Below are 22,460 nucleotides of genomic sequence, written 5' to 3' on the forward strand. Positions count from 1 at the left end.
AGCTTCCACTAGCATGGTGACCAGAACTGCGGTCTCACTAATGCCTTATACATTTATAACATGATGTCCCAACTCGTGTACACAATGCCCAAACTGATGAATGCAAATATGCCAAATGCAACCTTCATCACCCTGCCTACCTGCGTCTTTGGAGTCCAGCAACCAGAAAAGCTCAATTCTAAAGAATTATTTTGGAGGTTTTATCTGTATTCATTCTTTTACCTTACGAGCACACTTAAAACAAAATAACCAATCCAGTTCTGTCACAGACAACAGTTTCTAAATAGAAAACTTTAATTTGGGAAATATGTAGTCGATTGCAGGCAAATCTAAAATACTTTAACATCTGAGCTCCTGAATCATTATTAAACTACAAAACGAGACCATTTGTGAAAAACTGCAAGATTCAATCTATCGAATGGAAAACTGAAGACAAAAATAGACATTCTCGTAAGGGGTAACCCATCTTAAAACATGTTGACATATATCTTCTGTATCATAAGTCAAAAGAATCAAAAGCAGTTTTTGAAAAGAACAGGTTGGAGGATAAATGATCTGCTTGCATTGAATAACTGCTGATATGATTACATATCATAAGTGTTCACACTTCCCTTCTGCAACTGCTGACTCATCTCAGGGTAAAATTCCCCCTGTGCAGAGTCTCTATTGCATTTCAGCCCAATGATTGTCAGACATCTGTGGTCCTCACTTAAAGAAAAGAACACCGAGGTCAAAATACTCAAGGGCAATCATGTTTTCAGTCACTAATGTGTATTATGACATCCTGAATAAATGTCAGGGACATGAAATATGGCTGTTTGCCCATGCTATGCCAACATCAAGAATTTGGGTGCAGCAAGTTAGAAATTAAGTAGTTAGGTGCAGCGAGCATTGTTTAGGAAGGTGAAAGGGGTAGTATGTTGGCCTTTATTGAGTAAAGGAGCAGGGATTTAACTACAGGAGCAGGGATGGCATGCTCAGCTGTAGGAGGTCTTGATGAGACTCCACCTGGAGTTTTGTGTGCATTTTTGGACTCTGAGGAAGATGAGACTTCCAGACTGATTTATAGGTTAGCAGGATTGACTGTTTGAGATGATCAGGTTCACTGGAGTTCAGAAGAATGAGCGGGGATCTCAAAGAAATCTATACAATTCTAACAGGTAAAGACACAAAGTGGTGGAGTAACTCAGCAGGTCAGGCAGCATCTCTGGATAACCTGGATAAGCAAAGTTTCAGGTCAGGATCCTTCTTCAGGCTGATTGTGGGGGTGGTTCGCAACTCTTCAATGCTTTTGCCTCACACTTTGTCTTTTATCTCTGGCCTTTGTCCAATCATCTGCCTTTCAAAAACCCCTCTCACTCCTGTATCTGCCTATTACCCACCATGCTTATCCTGCCCCTCCTCTCTTCCAGCTTTTTTGCACAATTGTAATCTAGTTTCTGAATCGTGGAGGTCTGATGCACTCAACATTAACCTGCTCTGCTTGCAAACGTGTATAATTCTACACAATTTTTCTGAAAAGCCACAGATGAAGAATGTTTTTTAATATTCTCGAGTGCCTTTAAATATATTACTCACCACCTGATACATTAGAGTTCAGGAAAGGAAGTACTAGTTTGCAGCATTCAGATAATTATACAATTCAGGGAAATTCAGCATCACAGAAGCACTCTAATTACAGTGTATTGTTTTGAGCTTTCAAAATTTGCTGATTTAATGGGAGGTTTTGGAAAACATCCATCACTTGCAGAGTGTGGATGACAAACAAAATGGTATGGTTCCATGCCTCCCACATCAGTTTGAGGTGGCTAGGTGGATGATAGATATTAGTGGGAATCAAAAAGATGATTTTGATCTGGCCATCATTAAACTTCAGCTCAGATACACTGTTGTAGCTGCCTTTTCAAAATGGGAGCTACCAGCTAGAAACAGAAGCTAACCCAACTTGTGTTGCTTGATACTATCAAGAGAGAGCATCAAATTGTGGAGATGACTTCAATCGATGGTGAACACACTTCCACTGCATTGGAGTGGATGTTGCATTGTAGCAGCTGCAAGCAGAACTAAGCGACATTTGTAAGAAAGAACTGCAGATGCCGGTTTAAATCGAAGAGAGACACAAAATACTGGAGTAACTCATTGGGACGGGCAGCATCTCTGGAGAGAAGGAATGGGTGACGTTTCGGGTCAAGACCCTTCTTCAGACTGATGTCAGGGGAGTGGGCAGGCCAAAGATAGAATGTAGTCGGAGACAATAAGACTGGTGGAATTCTCTGCCTCAGAAGGCAGTGGAGGCCAATTCTCTGAATGCATTCAAGAGAGAGCTAGATAGAGCTCTTAAGGATAGCGGAGTCAGGGGGTATGGGGAGAAGGCAGGAACGGGGTACTGATTGAAAATGATCAGCCATGATCACATTGAATGGCGGTGTTGGCTCGAAGGGCCGAATGGCCTCCTCCTGCACCTATTGTCTATTGGTGGGAGAACTGGGAAGGGGGAGGGAATAGAGAGGGAAAACAAGGGCTATTTGAAGTTAGGGAAGTCAATGTTCATACCGCTGGGGTGTAAACTGCCCAAGCGAAATATGAGGTGCTGTTCCTCCAATTTGAGCTGGGCCTCACTCTGACAATGGAGGAGGCCCAGGACAGAAAGGTCAGATTGGGAATGGGAGGGGGAGTTGAAGTGCTGAACAACCGAGGGTTCAGGTAGGTTAAACGGTCTGAGCGGAGGTGTTCACATTGTCACGTTGATTAGAAACATCAAAGTGAAGACTGAGTGATCAAAGCGCCAAAGAGCCCAAGTAGAATGAGTAATGATGAGCAATGCAGAATGCAATTTGTACATTTGAGCTGCAAAGGCTCAGCAGTGTGGTAGGTTAAATGGAGTTCAGCTTGGTAGATCCCCAACTGTTGCAGGTGCAGCACAGTTGAAAGATAGCGATGCGTTACACAACCACAGAAAACCTAATGTGTATTTTTGCATTGTCTTTTTCTTTGCAATGCTTTTTTAGAATTCACGTGTAATTTATGTAAAATTTGTTTTTGTGTGTTGTCTGAGCCTATGACACTGCTGCAGGCAAGATTTTCATTGTTACCTGTTCCTCACTACTTGTGCATATAACAATAAACTTGACTTTAAAGTTAAAGTCTGAGATGGTGGCAACAGTGAGGTCACTTAGAATGACCAACCTTCTGAAAAGTACAAAAGTACATCCCACAGTGGGATGTGGGATTGAAAAATCAGAGGCCAAAAAACTATTTGGCAAATGCGCTGTGGGGAAAATAAGGGAAATATGGTACAAGGCTCACCCGTAAAGGCAGAAAAGAGGCAGAGGAAGCACAGAAGCTCTGCAGACGATCACAAGCTCAGTGAATTCTCTGCACTTATAATACATCGACTGAGCTCAGCACCTCCATACTACTAGATTGTGGAAATTGCTACTCTGCAGGCGTAAAATGCCAGTTCAATATCATGCATAAAAAATGTCGACACTCCAAAACACCACTCAAGCCAAGGAAAACGCATCATATAAAAAGCACCATTGAATGCCAGTAGAAGCCGATGCAGTACCTAACATATCCCCAAAAAAGGTGCCTACACAATTACTGTTGCTTTGTCCTCCACAATCCATTTCCTGGAGATCAATATTTAATGAAGGAATTAACAGTCCAGCCACAGAAAAAAGAGTGGTGTAAGATGAATTTCTTTTGACTTCTGATTCCCAAAATCTTTTTACTATTTACAAAGTATAAGTTGGAAACTTAATGGAATACTCTCTCTTCTCCATTAAAAACTATAGAGTTCATGAGCATCCAGGACAAATCAGCCCACTTGATTGTCATCACATTGATCACCCTAAAGATTGACTCCCTCTTCTACTGGTGCACCGTAGACACCAGATATAACACATTTCTATGTCAGAACAGAAGAAAATGTGTGCAGGAGTAGGCCACTACCTCGCAAGCCTGTTCCATCATTTAAAATTATCATGGCTGATATATCTCTGGCCCTAATTCCTTCTCTGTGCCAGATCTCTATCCCCCAATCTTTCAAAAATCTATCAACCTTCCCTTTAAATATTTCATATGAACAATTCTCTAGGGCAGACAATTCCAAAAGTTCCATGTGAACACAAGAAAATGCAGGTGCTGGTATCTTGCGTAGACGCAAAAGTGTGGGAGTAACTCAGCAGGTCAGGCAGCATCTCTGGAGGAAATGGACCGGCAATGTTTCGGTGCGGATTCTTCTTCAGACACCAGTTCCAAGGGTTCAGCACTTTAAAAATGTGCCATGGAATCTTACTTCCATCTGGCATTGCAGACATGGCTTCACTCAAATGGCAGATCATAGAAAGGTGGGTTGTTTTTTTACATCTTCAGTGCATATTTTGGATTCCCAATGCACTTTGTCTATTATCATTTAATAAAGATATTCTATTTTTAAAATTGGCTCTGCCTCCATCTATTGGCCACAATGTACATCACATATTCGTGTTTCTTCCAATTAAACAAACTCCACCTGACATTTTACCCAGATGCATATTTCATCTAAGTTACACAAACAACTAGCACTACCATCAAGATTGGGAGATAATCAAGAACTCACGAACTGGAACTATTATGCTACAATGCTGAGAAGCTATATTGTGCACTCTTTCTCTTCACTCTATCTGTACTAATTATGTTTGGCTTGATTGTATTTGTGTATAGTATTACTTGATTTGATCGGATAGCACACAAAGAAAGCTTTTCATAATGCTATAATAAATAATACTGGACAATAATAAACCCAAATCAAAAAGCTGGGCCAAATCCTGAGGCAATTCATTAACATTTTATTTGGCAAAACTTTAAACAATGGCTAAGAACACTCACGACAAAGGGTTTGATCATCTACTTCATAAATCCACCCGTGTTTCTGCAACTCAAGCCTCTCCTAGTGGGGTAAATAGATCACACCTTTTGGCCCAGGTTTGAGTCCACCTCCAATGGCATGGCTAATTTCTACACATTACAACACAGAATGCAACGGAGACACAAGAGGCTGCGGACGAGCAAAATGCAAACTACTGGAAAAACTCAGAAGGTTAGGCCGCATTTGTGAAGAGAAATGGACAGATGATGATTTGAGTCAAAACCCTTCTTCAGACTGGTCCATTTGGCTCCTCAGGTCCAGATCAGTTCTCCACAAAGCAATCCCATCCCTCTTTTCCTTGCAGCCTATTTTATCTGACTGCCAATCACTTTCCCTTTGCTTCTTTGTTACTGAACAACATCAAGATCAATACGACAGTAGTCAGTTAAGGTGCCAGCACATCTTTGGGGATGTGGGAGGAAACTGGAGCTCCCAAAAGAAGTTAATGTGGTCACGGGGCCAATGTCCAAATTCCACACTGACAATCTTGGAGATGACGATCCCTGGAGCAGCGAGGCAGGACTCGTTGCACCCCTTGCTCGCAATTTTACTTCAGAGATGGCAGGACTAAAGGCAATCATTCAGCCCAATGTCTCAAAGTCTGTAGTAAAGAATTATTCACTAAAATCCACAAATCTCGGTCCGCAGCCTAGGAAGTTCCAACCCTGTGAGTGGACATCAAGGTTTCTGCCTCCACCACCTTTCCAGGGCTGAGTGATAATCAAAGAACACCAGGTGTTGGAAATATGAGCCTGGAAAGGAATTCTTAATCTGAAAAGTTAACTCCATTTCTCATTTCACAGATGCCTCCCGTCCTGCTGCGAGTCTCAGCACTTTCATCTTTTGCTTTAGGTCGTGAATCCCTGCCTTCAACTATCCTCCAGATGAAAAAAATCTCGCCATCTTTCTGTCATCTCACTTTAACTCCATGGCCTACAGTTATTCATCTCTCTGCTAAGAGAAATATGGTTTTTTTCCACTCACTCTAGCTCTATCTCAATTAAATTACCCCTCAGCTTCCTCAACTTCAAATAAAACATCTCAAGGGCCATTCTTAGTCATGTGTGTGACCAAAATTGTGAAAAATTGTGAAATTCTGAAAGCATTACAGGTATATTGATTTGTACTTTATATATGACTTATATATGTCGAACTTTATCAAGTGAAATTTTTACATGTTATGCTGACAATGTATGTTTAGTGTCAGAGGTCAAATATGACCAGAGGTCACTGCTCACATGACCAGTCATATTTGACCTCTAAACAAACATTGTCAGCATAACATACAAAAATTTCACTTGATAAAGTTTAACATATACAAGTCATATGTACAGTACAAAATAATATACCCATAATGCTTTCAGAATTAGAAGAGATGTATTCCACAATTTTTCACATTTTTGGTCACACACGTGACTAAGAATAGCCCTCAAGCTTATCCATTATAATTCTTGTTCTGACCAGGTTGAAATTCTGAAGGCACACGGAACCACAGATACTGGAATCTTGAATAAAACAAAGTCCTGGAGTAACCCAGCAAGTCAGGCAGCATTTGCAGTGTAATTATGTGAAAGTACCTCGGTGCATATGACAATAAACTAAACTAACTAAACACATGGATAGGCAACGTTTCAGGTCAGTACCCGTCTTCAAACTGCAGCGTTCTTGCTGCATGTACGCTTGTGAACATGTCCACATTTGCATCCGCCCATGCCTGAGAGGAGATGATAAGACTTGGGAACATTTTCTTCAGTCTACTTTCTAACCCACAGCCCACACTATAAGCTCCCACTCTCTTCTCATACCATAAGAAATTGAAGCATTCACCCCTTCTTCTCTGCCATTTGATAACAACAGTTGTTCTGATACAAGTTTCAACATTTTCCCACGTTTCCCACGTTTACTTGGAAATAAGTCACCATTATTTTTCTCTGCTGGAATTCCCTGCCAGTATCTCCACCACAAGGGTTGCAACTGTTCAAGATGGTAGCTCATCAACACCTATTCACAAGCAAGGTGGCCCAAAAAACCCATGAATGCAGCGCATTTGGAAAGCAGTGACGGGATCGGTCAAAGTCAGCATGGATTTATGAAGGGGAAATCATGCTTGACTAATCTTTTATGTTTTTGAGGATGAAACAAGTAGAATGGATAAGGGAGAGCCAGTGGATGTGGTGTATCTGGACTTTCAAAAAGCCTTTGACAAGGTCCCACACAAGAGATTGGTGTGCAAAATTAGAGCACATGGTATTGGGAGTAGGGTGATGACATGGAGAGAGAACTGGTTGGCAGACAGGAAGCAAAGAGTAGGAATTAACGGGTCCTTTTCAGAATGGCAGGCAGTGGCTAGTGAGGTGCCGCAAGGCTCGGTGCTGGGACCCCAGTTATTTACAATATATATTAACGATTTAGACGAGGGAATTAAATGTAACATTTCCAAGTTTGCGGATGACACAATGCTGGGTGGCAGTGTGAGCTGCAAGGAGGATGCTATGAGGCTGCAGGGTGACTTAGATAGGTTTGGTGTTTATTCACAAAATGCTGGAGTAACTCAGCAGGTCAGGCAGCATCTCAGGAGAGAAGGAATGGGTGACGTTTCGGGTCGAGACCCTTCAGACTGATGTCAGGGGGGCAGGACAAAGGAAGGATATAGGTGGAGACAGGAAGTTAGAGGGAGAACTGGGGGGGGGGGGAAGAGAGGGACAGAGGAACTATCTAAAGTTGGAGAAGTCAATGTTCATACCGCTGGGCTGCAAGCTGCCCAAGCGAAATATGAGGTGCTGTTCCTCCAATTTCCGGTGGGCCTCACTATGGCACAGGAGGAGGCCCATGACAGAAAGGTCAGACTGGGAGTGGGAGGGGGAGTTGAAATGCTCCGCCACCGGGAGATCAGGTTGGTTAAGGCGGACTAAGCGAAGGTGTTGAGCGAAACGATCGCCGAGCCTGCCTTTGGTTTTGCCAATGTAAAGAAGTTGACATCTAGAGCAGCGGATACAATAGATGAGGTTGGAGGAGGTGCAGGTGAACCTTTGTCTCACCTGGAAAGACTGTTTGGGTCCTTGGATGGAGTTGAGGGGGGAGGTAAAGGGACAGGTGTTGCATCTCCTGCGGTTGCAGGGGAAAGTGCCCGGGGATGGGGTGGTTTGGATAGGAAGGGTCGAGTGGACCAGGGAGTTACGGAGGGAATGGTCTCTGCGGAACGCAGAAAGGGGAGGGGATGGGAAGATGTGGCCAGTAGTGGGGTCCCGTTGTAGGTGACGGAAATGTTGGAGGATGATTTGTTGGATACGCTGGCTGATGGGGTGGAAGATGAGAACGAGGGGGATTCTGTCCTTGTTACGAATGGGGGGAGGGGGAGCAAGAGCGGAGCTGCGGGATGTAGAAGAGACCCTAGTGAGAGCCTCATCTATAATGGAAGAGGGGAAGCCCCGTTTCCTGAAGAATGAGGACATCTCTGATGCCCTAGTGTGAAACACCTCATCCCGGGTGCAGATGCGACGTAGACGCAGAAATTGGGAGTAGGGAATAGACTTTTTGCAGGAGACCGGGTGGGAAGAAGTGTAGTCCAGATACCTGTGCGAGTCAGTGGGTTTATAGTAGATGTCAGTCACTAGCCTGTCTCCTGTGATGGAGATGGTGAGGTCCAGAAACGGGAGGGAGATGTCGGAGATAGTCCAAGCATATTGAAGGGCAGGATGGAAATTGGAAGTGAAGTGTATGAAGTCAGTGAGTTCTGCATGGGTACAAGAGGTAGCACCAATGCAGTCGTCGATGTAGCGGATGTAGAGTTCGGGGATGGGGCCAGTGTGCGTCCGGAACAGGGATTGTTCGACGTACCCGACAAAGAGGCAGACATAGCTAGGGCCCATGCGAGTGCCCATAGCTACACCTCTGGTTTGGAGGAAGTGGGAGGAGTCAAAGGAGAAGGTGTTAAGGGTAAGCACCAGCTCTGCTAGGCGGAGGAGAGTGTTAGTAGATGGGGATTGGCTGGGTCTACAGTCGAGGAAGAAACTGAGGGCTTCAAGACCATCCTTGTGGGGGGTGGAAGTGTAGAATGACTGGACATCCATGGTAAAGATGAGGGAGTGGGGGCCTGGAAAACGGAAGTTATCGAGGAGACGGAGAGCATGTGAGGTGTCTTGGACGTAGGTGGGGAGGGATTTGACCAGGGGGAATAGGATAGAATCGAGGTAGGTGGAAATACGTTCGGTGGGACATGAGCAGGCAGAAACAATGGGTCTGTTTATGGATTTTAGGTAGGTGGTAAAATCGGGCCGTGCGGGGCTGGGGAACGATAAGTTTGGAGGCATTAGAGGGTAGATCGCCGGAAATGGTGAGGTCCGTGGATCGCCGGAAATGGTGAGGTCCGTGCAGTATAATGTGGATAAATGTGAGGTTATCCACTGGTGGCAAGAACAGGAAGGCAAATTATTATCGAAATGGTGTCAGATTAGGAAAAGGGGAGGTGCAACGAAACCTGGGTGTGCCTGTACATCAATCACTGAAAGTAAGCATGCAGGTACAGCAGACAGTGAAGAATGCTAATGGCATGTTAGCCTTCATTGAAAGAGGATTTGAGTTTAGGAGCAAGGAGGTCCTAATGCAGTTGTACAGGGCCCTGGTGAGATCGCACCTGCAGTATTGTGTGCAATTTTGGTCTCCTAATTTGGGGAAGGACATTATTGCTATTGAGGTAGTGCAGCATACATTCACCAGGTTAATACCCAGGATGGCGGGACTGACATATGATGAAAGAATGGGTCGACTGGGCTTGTATTCACTGTAATTTAGGATGAGAGGGGATCTTATAGAAACATAAAATTCTTAAAGGATTGGACAGGCTAGATGTAGCAAAAATCTTCCCGATGTAGTGGGAGTCCAGAACCAGGTGTCACAGTTTAAGAATAATGGGTAGGCCATTTAGGACTGAGATGAGAAAAATCTTTTTCACCCAGAGAGTTGTGAATCTGTGGAATTTTCTGCCACAGAAGGCAATGGAGGCCAATTCACTGGATGTTTTCAAGAGTTAGATTTAGCTCTTAGGGCTAAAGGAATCAAGGCATATGAGGAAAAAAGCAGGAACGAGGTACTGATTTTAGATGATCAGCCATGATCATATTGAATGGCGGTGCTGGCTCGAAGCGCCGAATGGCCTACACCTGCACCTATTTTTCCATGTTTCTATGTTTCAATTATGGATGGTTAATAAATGCTGGCTTTGCTGGTATACAATCTCAAGCATGAATTTTAACAAATTACTGAGTTGTAACTAGACTTGAACATAGCACATGGAACAGTGCAGCACAGGAACAGGCCCTTTGGCCCACAATGTCTGTGCCTAACGTGATGTCAATACCAACTCCTATCTGCCTCCACATAACTCCATTCCTTGCATAGTCTTGTACCTATCTAAAAGTCTCTTAAATGCCACTATTGTATTTGGCTCCACCACCATCCTGGCAGCATGCTCCAGGCACTCACCACCCCTTGTAAAGACGTTGCCCTGCACATGCCATTTAAACTTTGCACCTCTCACTCTGCCCTCTAATCTTTGCCCCTCTCACTCTGCCCTCTAAACTTTGCCCCTCTCACTCTGCCATCTAGCTTGATATTTCCATCTTGGGATAAAATGTTCTGACCATCTACCTGTCTATGCCTCTCATAATTGTATATACTTCTATGAGATCTTCTCTCAACCTCCAGGGTTCCAGAGAACCCTTTTCCAATCAATGACCATACCGACTTCTGGCCGAACAATGGAATGTCATTGACTAAGTAGATGACCACAGGATTTGTGTCACTGTCTGAAATCACTGTGCTTTAAACTCATAAAATATGAAAACATGCCCTTCAGCCCAAATTGCCCATGTCGGCCAAGGTGCCCCGTCTATTGTAGTCCCACCCAACCGTGTTTGGCCCATATCCCTCCATATCCTCAAAACTTTTCTTATCCATCTACCTGTCCAAAAGCCTTTTAAGTGTTGGCTTGGAAACAACTAACAGCAGATGCTAGACACAAAATGCTGGGGTAACTCAGCGGGTCAGGCAGCATCTCTGGAGAGCAGGAAGGGTCTCGACCCAAAACGTCACCTATTCCCTCTCTCCAGAGATGCTGTCTGACCCGCTGAGTTACTCCAGCATTTTGTGTCTACCTTCGATTTAAACCACCATCTGCAATTTTCTTTCCCAACAGCAGATGCTGGTTAACACACAAAAGGACACAAAGTGTTGGAGTAACTCAGGTCAGGCAGAATCTCTGGGAGAACATGGATAGCTGACGTTTCAGATCAAGACCCTTCTTCAGTGTTGATTTGGAAACTTTTGATAATTATATTGCGTTAAGATTTTGAATCCTTCATTAAGCTGGGCTGCACATTCTGCAAAACTTCCTCCAAATATGTCAATAAAAATTAAACTCAGACAGGAGTTTTTTTCCTCTCTCTCTCACTCACACGCAGAAAGTAAACCAGGAGAGAAATGTTTGCTAAATAATTAGCTTTGGATCAGTCCTGCGTCAGTAACATTTATGAATGTGTCCAAAATCCTCCTGTTAAAATCCGAAATAACCCGGAACTGAGCGACCGTGGTTTTCCACAAAGCGGTGGCATTACAGAATTTGTGATGTTTCACTCACCGGTAGTCATGGTGGAAACTTTTCTCCAAACTCCAGGCGGACGGAAAAGTTGACAAACTTTTAGTTTGAGAGCAACCTCTTATTACCGCCGATCAATTACATCCCCCACCCCAGGCCACGTAAAATGCCAGGACTTCGAAAAGAAAACGTCAGCGGTCCGTTAAACCGATCTGACGACCGGAGAGATCGCTGGCAAAGACTTCGCTCGGAAGCCGGGCGGAGGATTTGCTTCCTCTTAACTCTGTGGTTCCCCTTCCGCTAATAAAATAAAAGTTCTCCGGATGCAGCCAGAAATGCATCAACCAAGCATCCCTGCCCCAGCGAATGTTCAGCAGTAAAACACGTCACTGCAACCCGAGATATGGCAGCCGGAATCCAAATAAAAAATAAACGAGTCACCAATTCACGCTGGGAAATGGGCCAAATGCAGGCAAATGGAACTCGCTCCAAAGAGGCAGCTTGGACGGCATGAACAAGTTGGGCCGAAGGGCCTGTTTCCGAGCTGTATCTCTAAACAAAACAAAAGTCGACAAAGGAATGAGTGACGTTTCGGGTCCAGACCCTTCTTCAGACCTTTCTCAACTCGAAACGTCACCCATTCCGTCTCTCCAGAGAAGCTGCCTGACCTGCTGAGTCCCAGTCTGACCTTTCTGTCATGGGCCTCCTCTATTGCCATAGTGAGGCCCACTGGAAATTGGAGGAACAGCACCTCATCTGATGCCCTAGTGTGAAACACCTCATCCCGGGCGCAGATGCGGTGTAGACAGAGGAATTGGGAGTAGGGGGATATACCTGTCTGTTTCTTAAATGTTGGGATAGTTCCTGCCTCAACTACACCCACCACCATTTGTATGAAAAAGTTACCCCTCAGATTCCTATTACATTTTTTCCCCTTCCCCTTAAACCTTTCCTTTGGTCCTCCTCACCTACTCTGGGCAAGAGACTCTGTGCATCTACCCGATCTATTCCTCTCATGATTTTATACACCTCAATAAGATCACCCCTTATCCACCTGCGCTCCAAGGAATAGAGTCCCAGCCTACTCAACCTCTCCCTGTAGCTCAGACCCTCTGGCCCTGGCAACATCCTTGTAAATCTTCTCTGTACCCTTTCCAGCTTGACAACATCTTTTCTATAACATGGTGCCCAGAACCGAACACAACAGAACTGGTCGGCACGGACTCGGTGGGCCAAAGGGCTTGTTTCCACGCTGTATCTCTACGCAAATCTAAACTTAAACTAATATAAATATCATTGAGGAAAATTATGAGGCTATGTTACAACACTGGTGTAATTTCAGTGACTGGCACGAGGCCCTGCTTAGTTATGTAATTCGAGTGTTGCCCTTGGACAAGCCAGAAATGGATCCAAGTCAAGTTGATTTTTCTGTCACATGCACAAGTACAGTGAGCTACCAGATGCAAAAACAATCTTGCTTGCAGCAACGCCACAGGCACATAGACTAAAACACACTAAATTATCCATTACACATGACTTATACGTAAATTAATCATAAATTATGTGAGATAACAAAAAGAGAAAACAAGATATCAGCGCAATACACAATTTAAATAAAAAGTCCATGTCAGTGCAAGAGTTGGTCCACAGTATTCTATTATCTAGGTAGGATGAGAGTGACACAGTGCCTCAATGGTAGAGTTGCTGCCTTACAGCGCCAGAAACCCAGGTTCGATCCTGACGACGGGTCCTGTCTGCGTGGAGTTTGTACGTTCTTCCTGTGACCCCATGGGTTTCTGCTGACTGATTAGCACACAACTGAAGCTTTTCACAGTACCTCGGTACACGTGACAATAAGCTAAGCTAAACTCAACTCCATCTCTGAGCAAAGCTGAGTATATGTATTCATACAGTAGTTATCCTGTGGGTTTAGAATTCTTCATTCACATGAAGAGAGCTGACTTTGACAGTGTAATTGTGAGCAGGTTGGCTTGTAAATGTCACACTCCCACAGGAACATGCCCCGTGCATCTTCCTCTGACTTCTAAAAAGAGTTGCTGCTGCACACAGCTCCCACGCAGCCAACCACGTAACTACCGCAGCTGAGGCTTCCACGTGGCTTTCTGTTTATCCAACCCAATGCAGTAACTTTGGGATTGTTGTCAGCCTGTCACTGCAAACTCTGCTTAAACATGGGAGCATCCAGATCATTGTACAGTTCCTCTTGCAGGAGATACCCTCACAATGATCATATTTCTTGTGCCACAGATTTCATAACTCCCCCTCAGCATTTCAGTTTCGTGGGCCAGTGGTGCAGCTGGTAGAGCTGCTGCCGCCCAGCAGCAGAGATGCGGGTTCAATCCTGACGTCAGGTGCTGTCTGCGTGGAGTTTGCATGTTCTCCCTGTGACCTCATGGGTTTGCTCCAGGTACGGGTTGTAAGTTAATTGGCCTGTATAAACTCCCCATCGTGTATAGGGAGTGCATGAGAAAGTGGGACAACACATTGGGCCGAAGGACCTGTTTCCACCCTGTTTGACTCTAAATGATAACATTTCCAGAGGGCTTCACGCATTCAGTCTGACTAAGGCAGGTGAGAGATTAGTGTTGACACCTTTATCATTCTCTGGAAACACCTGCTGTTTGGGGCTGAACTGTGGTTACAGAGTGTAGTTTACACCAAACACAGACAGGAAAGAGCAGTTGTGTTGTTGCTAAATGCTTCTCCATTGCTGAGGTTATGCAACTCTCAGAGAATGAGGTATTTCTACAGAGACAAACCTTTCTGCTTGCAGTCTTTGGTCCCCAGAGTGATTAGGAGTTATTCCCCCCGTTGAAAAGATTTACTGTCTCATTCACGGAAAAGGCAATATCTGAGGAAAAGGGAGATGAGGTACCACTGATGGATGAGACAACCCATCCCCCTGAACCACTCCAGTGCAGCAGATCCCAGAGCCCTTGTGTAGAAAGGAATTGCAGATGCTGGTTTATACCGAAGATAGACACAAAGTGTTGGAGTAACACAGCGGGTCAGGCAGCATCTCTGGAGAAAAAGGATGGGTGACGTTTCAAGTCAGGACCCTTCTTCAGACTGAAAGTTTTGGGGAGGGAACTGCTCTGGCTTTTTCACCAGTTCCCTGCCCTCTACTTTCTCATCAAACTCACAATCCACATCTTAAACACACAAAAACGCACTGAGCAAAAATTGGCAAGCAGTAAATCTATGAAATGGAACGAGCTGCCAGAGGAAATAATGGTACTATAACAGCATTTAAAAGACACTTGGACAAGTACATGGATAGGAAAGATTTAGAGGCTGATGGGCCAAACATGAGTAAATGGGATTAAGTTAGCTAAGGCATCTTGGTTGGCATGGATGAGTTGGGCCGAAGGGCCTGTTTCCGTGCCGTATGACTCTGCAACCAACATCACTGAAAGAAAAATTATTTCACAAGTTCCACAACTTATGGTCCTTTTGTTAAATAAGATCTGATATTAAAGATTCTTTCATTTATATGGTGTCTTTTTTTGTCCATTTCCGCCCTCCTCTGGCACCATCTGCCAATGAAATACTTTTTGAACCTCTGCCATTGTTGTTATCTAATTAGCTCATTTGTGCATAGCAAGCTCCCAAATGTAGCTACCTCGTCGCCAGTGGTAACCTCAAAGAATTCTTTCAGTGATGTTGGTTGTGGAGTCATAAAGTCACACAGCATGGAATCAGGCCCTTCGGCCCAACTTGTCCATGCCTTATCTAAGCTAATCGCATTTGCCCTGGTTTGGCCTATACCCCTTTAAACCTTTCCACGTATTTGTCTGTTTTATTCCACATTTGTGCAAGTTGTTTTTGTTGGCTACCGAAGGATAATCAATAGCTAAGAATCCACCTTGATCTCACCCACAACAAACACTCAGATACTTTCTCCCAGTGATGACGGGTATAGACAATAGACAATAGGTGCAGGAGTAGGCCATTCAGCCCTTCGAGCCAGCACCGCCATTCAATGCGATCATGGCTGATCACTCTCAATCAGTACCCCGTTCCTGCCTTCTCCCCATACCCCCTCACTCCGCTATCCTTAAGAGTTCTATCCAGCTCTCTCTTGAAAGCATCCAACGAACTGGCCTCCACTGCCTTCTGAGGCAGAGAATTCCACACCTTCACCACTCTCTGACTGAAAAAGTTCTTCCTCATCTCCGTTCTAAATGGCCTACCCCTTATTCTTAAACTGTGGCCCCTTGTTCTGGACTCCCCCAACATTGGGAACATGTTTCCTGCCTCTAATGTGTCCAATCCCCTAATTATCTTATATGTTTCAATAAGATCCCCCCTCATCCTTCTAAATTCCAGTGTATACAAGCCCAATCGCTCCAGCCTTTCAACATACGACAGTCCCGCCTTTCCGGGAATTAACCTAGTGAACCTACGCTGCACGCCCTCCATAGCAAGAATATCCTTCCTCAAATTTGGAGACCAAAACTGCACACAGTACTCCAGGTGCGGTCTCACCAGGGCCCGGTACAACTGTAGAAGGACCTCTTTGCTCCTATACTCAACTCCTCTTGTTATAATAATAATAATAATAATAATTCATTTATTTTATATAGCGCCTTATCGCATGCTCAAAGCGCTTTACAAAAACAATTAACATAGAAACAAACAGACAAACTATCCTGACGGAAAAGCGGCGAATACACAACGCCAGCGTCCTCTCACATCAAAAAGCACAAGACACACAGATATAATTTTTTACACAAAACAGCCATCACAGTGATTGCTCTAGGCATACCCTCACTGTGATGGAAGGCAAAGTCTTATGTCCTCCTCATTCTTCTCCCGTGGTGCCACGAGGTGATCGAGGCTCCCAACTTTTTGAAGCCCCCACCGGGCGATGGAAAGTCCCAGGGCCGAGCCGAGCAGGCCGATGAAAGTCCTGAGCCCCCACCGGGCGATGGAAAGTCCCAGGGCCGAGCCGAGCAGGCCGATGAAAGTCCTGAGCCCCCACTGGGCGATGGAAAGTCCCAGGGCCGAGCCGAGCAGGCCGATGAAAGTCCTGAGCCCCCACCGGGCGATGGAAAGTGCTGCGGCCGAGCCACGCAGGGTGATGAAGGGCCTGCGGGCGGGTCGATCGTACCTCGCGCTTCGGGGCGGTCGAAGCTGCTACGGCTGGAGCTCCCAAAAGCCGTATGAAGGCCAACATTCCATTGGCTTTCTTCACTGCCTGCTGTACCTGCATGCTTCCTTTCATTGACTGATGCACTAGGACACCCAGATCTCGTTGAACCCCCCCTCCTCCTAACTTGACACCATTCAGATAATAATATGCCTTTCTATTCTTACTTCCAAAGTGAATAACCTCACACTTATCTACATTAAACTGCATCTGCCATGTATTCGCCCACTCACACAACCTGTCCAAGTCACCCTGCAGCCTTATTGCATCTTCCTCACAATTCACACTACCCCCCAGCTTAGTATCATCTGCAAGGGGAGAAATGTTGGCCAGCACATCGGTAAAGCTCTCCAGATGGGATTATGGTATGTCACTGAAATATCAGCCAACATAATGCTTGCAGCTGTTGGTCAGAGTCATAGAGTCACACAGCACGGACATAACCCCTTCAGCTCAAGTCGTCCATGCCGACTAAGATGGTCCATCTACACGTCCCACCTGTCTGCATTTGGCCCATATCCCTCTAAACTTTCCGATCCATGTACCAGTCCAAGTGTCTTTTAAATGCTATTATGTTACTTGCCTCAACTACCTCCACTGTCAGCTCGTTCCATATACTATCCACCCAACATGTATCCAAGCCAGAAAATGCACAGCCGTTAATATTTGTCTTCAGCTGCAAACTGTCACACCACCTGTCCCTGGCAGATCGCAATGCAGTGAGGATGTTCTCTTGAGAGTCATAATGATAGTTGACAAAGAGTGAAACATATAAATAGTGTCAGGTTGATCACGGGTGGCAGTGTAAAACATTTTAAGGCAGTGAGCATCCTGTTACTAAATACAGTTCACCCAATGTTCCTGCATCCTCACCCTTAGGCTCTCTATTAGATGTAACATTTAGCTTCCAGAATCTACTCCATTCACCTAATCCATTCGGTATCTCGAAGGCCAACATAGCCCAAACTCACTTCAAAGTAAAATAAAATGACAAAACATGAAGAAGGGTCCTGACCCAAAACGCTAAATAATCCATGTTCTCCAGAGAAGCTGCCTGACCTGTTGAGTTACTATAGCATTTTCTGTCTTTCTTTAAAATCAGAAAATGCAGAAAACACTCAGCAGGTCAGTCAGTATCTGTGGAGAGAAATGCAGAGTTAGTTTCATATTGAACATGCTTCCTTCATCAAATGAACAAAGTGGTTGGCAGGGATTTGGGACAGGCAGCAATCTAGTTTAACTCAATGGGTCTTAACAAGACACTTGGACAGGTACATGGATGGGAAAGGTTTAGAGGGATATGGGCCAAATGCAGGTAGGTGGGACTAGTGTAGATGCAACATGTTGGTCAGCATGGGTAAGTTGGGCTGAAGGGCCTGTTTCTATGCTGTATAACTCTATTAACCTGACCATACAAATGTCAAATGAGGACATGATTAGATGGTAGAAGCAAGGAACTGCAGATGCTGGTTTATTCACAAAAGTGTACAAAGCGCTGGAATAGCTCAGCAGGTCAGGTAGCATCTCTGGAGAACATGAACAGGTGACGTTTCAGGTCCCGATCTAAAACGCATGTACCCATGTTCTCCAGAGATGCTGCTTGACCCGCTGAGTTCCTTGGGTCACTAGATGGTGCTTGCAGCCTCCCGTCTTCATTAACTGGATGTTGGAGCCAACCTCAGCATTCCACCATTACACTAGCTGGAATGATTTGAATCAATGAAACTCTGAATCTTTCCTGTACTGCTCATCAGGTCACTGATTTCCATTTACTTAGAAAACAAGCCCGTTGTTTTATGACGACAAACAAAACAAACCCCCACGCAACCATAAGAAAAACACTTTGGGTCAATGTCCTTTCATTAGACGCATCCCGAAGCACTCCAGCTGTCTGAGCTACTCATGACTGCAGCATCTTGCTTTTAATTTAGATCCCCAACACCCACTCTATTTCAATTTTGTATGCACACAGGCATATCAGCAACCATGCCCAAAGAGGAAGGTAAAAAATATACACCGATCAGCCAACACATTATGACCACTGACAGGCGAAGTGAATAACATTGATTATATTGTTACAATGGCATCTGTCAAGGGGTGGGATATATTAGGCAGCAAGTGAACAGTCAGTTCTTGAAGTTGGAGAAATGCCAGGAGTAAAGACCTGAGCGACTTTAACAAGGGCCAATTGTTATGGCCAGACGACTGTGTCAGAGCATCTCTGAAACGGCAAGGCTTGTGGGGTGCTCCCTGTCAGCAGTGGTGAGTACCTACTGACAGTGGTCCGAGGAGGGACAAACCACAAACCGGCGACAGGGTGTTGGGCGCACAAGGCTCATCGATGCGCAAGGGCAACGAAGGCTATCCCGTCTGGTCCGAACCAACAGAAGTTCTACTGTGGCACAACTCACAGAAAATGTAAATGGTGGTCACGGGAGGAATGTGTCACAATACACAGTGCATCGCACCTTGCTGAGTATGGGGCTGCTCACGGAGGACCAACAGCATATTAGGCAGGTGGTCATAATGTTTTGGCTCATCAGGTCAAAATGTTTTGGCTGATGGTGTAAGTTACACAAGTGGAAATGAAGCCAAGATTGAAGAGAGTTAACAATGATTTCTATTATGCAACAGCATGTAGCAAAACTGAACTGTTCACCCACGAGAATTATAATGTTTCTTCAGAGTTTATGGATCTGTTCCACTGTGCAGTACAAGAGCAGCTTTAACCTATTCAGCAACTTCTGAATAGAAAAGTTCCCACTCATCTACTAGAGTGGGAAGGTCAATAAAATGCTAGCTGCTTGTTCCTAATTTAATCTTTTAATCACACCACAGCTCATAACTCATCCTCAAGTTATTACTGTTATTACTGTGGTTATTACTCAAGTTATTACTGTGGTTTTTGGTACCCTGTTTCATGGGGTCAGTGTTAGTACACTGGAGTCACGCAGTGCATTTTGCAGCCTGCCAACAGGAGGGGAACTTTGTATACAGCACGCAGTAGGTGGAAATATTTGATGATGAATCCATAAACTGGAAACAAAAGCTGAACCATCGAAGGGATTTACAAGAGTCACTGCCTCATAAAGTCGGCCAGCATCACCAGCAACCCACACCACCAGCTGCCATCGAGAAGAAGGGCCTATTTGCTTGCTCCATGGCTCTTGTGACTTTCAAATGGTGCAAGAGGACATCAGATCAACCGTCATCTAATCGGGGAAAGATTTAGAACATTCCGTGGGCCTGAGAAGAGGACAACCACTGCATTCCCATCGAAGGAACTGCAGGTGCTAGAATCTTGCATAAAACACAAAGTACTGGAGGAACAGCGGATCAGGCAGAATCTGTGGAGGGAATGGACAGGCAACATTTCGGGTCGGGGCCCTTCTTTAGATGGATCTTAGTAGGAGGAGAAAGCTGGGAAAGAGGTGGGGGCAGGACAAAACCTGACAGGTGTGGCAGATGGGTGGTCGAAGGGTAGAGATGAAAAGGTGACAGAAAGGTGTCTGATCAGTAGTGAAAATATAAAGGCAGATGGAGGGATATAGGTGGAAGGGGATGGTGAGAGGACTGCACGTTTATAGCCCAACAGCGGCGGTTGGTACAATATCAACAAGACAAGAGGAAATAAGAGGCAGGATCGTGGGAGAAAGGGGTGTGCACCAGAGTGCAGGAGAAGGCACAGGAAAGAGAGAAGGAAAAGGGGGTGAGTGAGGCATTACTTAAAATTGGAGAGTTAAATGTTCATATTGTTGGGTTGTAAGGTGCCTAATATGAGGTGCTGCTCCTCAGTTTGTGTGTGGTCTGGTGATTCCTGCACACGAACATTATCCTACACACACGAGGGACAATTTACAATTTTACCAAGCCAATTAACCTACAAACCTGTACGTCTTTGGAGCGTGGGAGGAAACCAGAGCTACTGAGGAAAACCCACGCAGGTCACAGGGAGAACTTATAAACTCCGTTCAACAGCCATAGTCAGGATCGAACCCGGGTCTCTGGTGCTGTAAGGCAGCAACTCTACTGCTGCATCACCGTGTGATGCCGCCCTGTTGTAATTCCAGAGCTGTTTTTAATGGTTACTTCAGCAACCGGTCTGGCTCAGTGTTGGCATCGACTTTGAAGAAAATTACACAGCATGATCTAGTGAGCTCCCTTGGTCACTTGAGTTCTAAGTATCAATGTATGATATGTATCAATAATCTGTCAATCTCCACCTTAAAATTATCCATTGACTTGGCATCCACAGCCATTTGTAGCAATAAATTCCACAGATTCATCACCCTCTAACTAAAGAAATTCCTCCTCATCTCCTTTCTGAAGGTACCACCTTTTATTCTGAGGCTGTGCCCTCTGGCCCTAATCTCTCCCATTAGTGGAAACATCCTCCCCACATCCACTATATCCAGGCCTTTCAGTATGCGGTAAGTTTCAATGAGGTCCCTCCTCACTCACCCCTCCAAATTGGTTGGTTTTGACCAGCGATCAGAGAACTGGACTGACGCTCCTGAGACCATAGTTCAAATCCCACATGGACAACAATAGACTAAGTAATAATGACTGCAGGAACTACTCAGACTATCATTAAAATTTTCCGCACGCCCCCCCATGTGCTTGACCCTTAATAGTCAAGGAACCCACTTGCTCACCAATTTTCAAGGGGCAATTACAGACAGGCAATAATTGCCAATCTTGTCAGTAATGCCCAGACCCCAACTAATTGTTTCATTGAAAGATACAGCATGGAAACAGACCCTTTGGCCCACAACGTCCTCTGTGACCATCGATCACCCGCTCCCAATAATTCTATGTTATCCCACTTTCTCTTCCACTGTCTACACACGAGCAGCAGTTTACAGAGGGCCCATTAACCTACAGACCCACATATCTTTACAATGTGGGAGGAAACCGGAGCACCCAGAGAAAACACACGCGCGGTCGGTCACAGGGAAAACATGCAAACTGCACATCGCAAAACTTTTTTTTAAAAGATAAAAAATTAACCGAGTTACAAACAAAATAGGAATATGCTGGATTTTATTTAAATCACTGGTAGAATATTTTCTCGTTTATTCTCTGAATAGAATAACACAACTCAAAACAATCAAATTCTGTAACTTACTTTATATGCAGTCGTTAAAAATTCTAATACAATGCGAGATTATTATTATTTTTTAGTTAATCTTTGCCAGTTTGTGCATAGGTCCATCATCTAAATATTCATTCTTCAGGAGAACTAAGAGCTTTGTTTCAAGACATCCAGAATTCCCACATTGCCTAAAGATGATCTGATAAGCTCGCAAAAACAGACCTCTTGTACAAGGTGCTGGAAGACAGAATTATTCTCCAGCAAATAAATCATAGACCTGAGTACCGGAAGTTAATAAAACCCTACTTCAAGTTTCCAATCTGAGGATTAAGCAAGTTTGATCAGCGCTAAAGTGATTTAGTTAAATTAAAAAAGTTATGAAATCTCTGGGATGCATCCTGTAGTGCTGAAATCAGGAAAAAAAATCAATATATTTAAAACCATGATGTAACCAAGAAATTGCGAGAAGAGAAAGTTTTTTTAACACATTGTCAAAGATTCTAAATGTGGGTGAAGGCGTTTACCGTTGTGGTGCCTGAGCTCCTTCTTTCAAACAAGATGGCATTATGATTGCGACCTTTTTTAAAGTACCCATTTTACCACAGTTAGGTGCAATAGTGCAGTCAGAGGACCTACATAGTCAAAGCAAGAAACCAGGCCCATCCTGTTTAAATGTGCAGACAATTGT

The 22,460-nt window shown here is 44.6% G+C and overlaps 1 protein-coding gene across 1 annotated transcript in view; it reads right to left on the bottom strand.

Annotated features, from left to right (window-relative positions):
- The window catches only part of LOC144605592 (AMP deaminase 2-like), a 127,063-nt gene extending 115,391 nt beyond the window's left edge, over nucleotides 1-11,672 (bottom strand). Inside the window, exon 1 of the mRNA XM_078421025.1 lies at nucleotides 11,547-11,672. Coding sequence (XP_078277151.1) covers nucleotides 11,547-11,556 — 10 coding nt within the window. The 5' untranslated portion in view covers nucleotides 11,557-11,672. The remainder of the gene's footprint in view (nucleotides 1-11,546) is intronic.
- Between the last annotated feature and the right edge of the window lie 10,788 nt (nucleotides 11,673-22,460).

Source organism: Rhinoraja longicauda, chromosome 24 (genome assembly GCF_053455715.1).
Source record: "Rhinoraja longicauda isolate Sanriku21f chromosome 24, sRhiLon1.1, whole genome shotgun sequence".
In the NCBI taxonomy this organism is placed as follows: domain Eukaryota; kingdom Metazoa; phylum Chordata; class Chondrichthyes; order Rajiformes; family Arhynchobatidae; genus Rhinoraja; species Rhinoraja longicauda.